Source organism: Apaloderma vittatum, unplaced genomic scaffold (genome assembly GCF_000703405.1).
Source record: "Apaloderma vittatum isolate BGI_N311 unplaced genomic scaffold, ASM70340v1 scaffold25119, whole genome shotgun sequence".
NCBI lineage: Eukaryota > Metazoa > Chordata > Aves > Trogoniformes > Trogonidae > Apaloderma > Apaloderma vittatum.
This window is the reverse complement of record NW_009734945.1, coordinates 1-346: the sequence shown is the minus strand read 5'-3', so window position 1 is coordinate 346 and position 346 is coordinate 1. Positions and strand designations below refer to the sequence as shown.

The 346-nt window shown below is 56.6% G+C and overlaps 1 protein-coding gene across 1 annotated transcript in view; it reads right to left on the bottom strand.

Moving 5' to 3' along the window:
* The window catches only part of LOC104279242 (embryonic pepsinogen-like), a gene marked incomplete at its 5' end in the record, with an annotated part of 2470 nt that extends 2389 nt beyond the window's left edge, over positions 1 to 81 (bottom strand). The window contains one exon of the mRNA XM_009876449.1: positions 2 to 81. Coding sequence (XP_009874751.1) covers positions 2 to 81 — 80 coding nt within the window. The remainder of the gene's footprint in view (position 1) is intronic.
* Between the last annotated feature and the right edge of the window lie 265 nt (positions 82 to 346).

Sequence of the window (346 nt, the reverse complement as noted above, 5' to 3'; positions counted from 1 at the left end):
GAGGTTGGAGGAGCCGGTGTCGAAGACCACGGTGAAGTCCTGCGGCGGGGTGCCAATGGAGATTGTCCCGTAGTACTCCATCTGCGGGGCAGTGGGACCAAGGGTTGATTTTAAGCCACAAAACCAAATCTAGGGCATCCCTGAGCTTGCAACCTTCATGGTCCTCCTTCTTCATGGGGACACCCTGCTTCAGTGCTGTTCACTGCCACTGCAACGTCCTGGCTCTGTCCAGGGCCACCAGAACAGGCAAAAGACATGAGTGGAAGGCTTTGGGGTAAAAGGATTCGGCTTTGGTCCGTGGATGGCACAGACATGGGGCTGCGTGGCCCACAAACCACAAACCAGG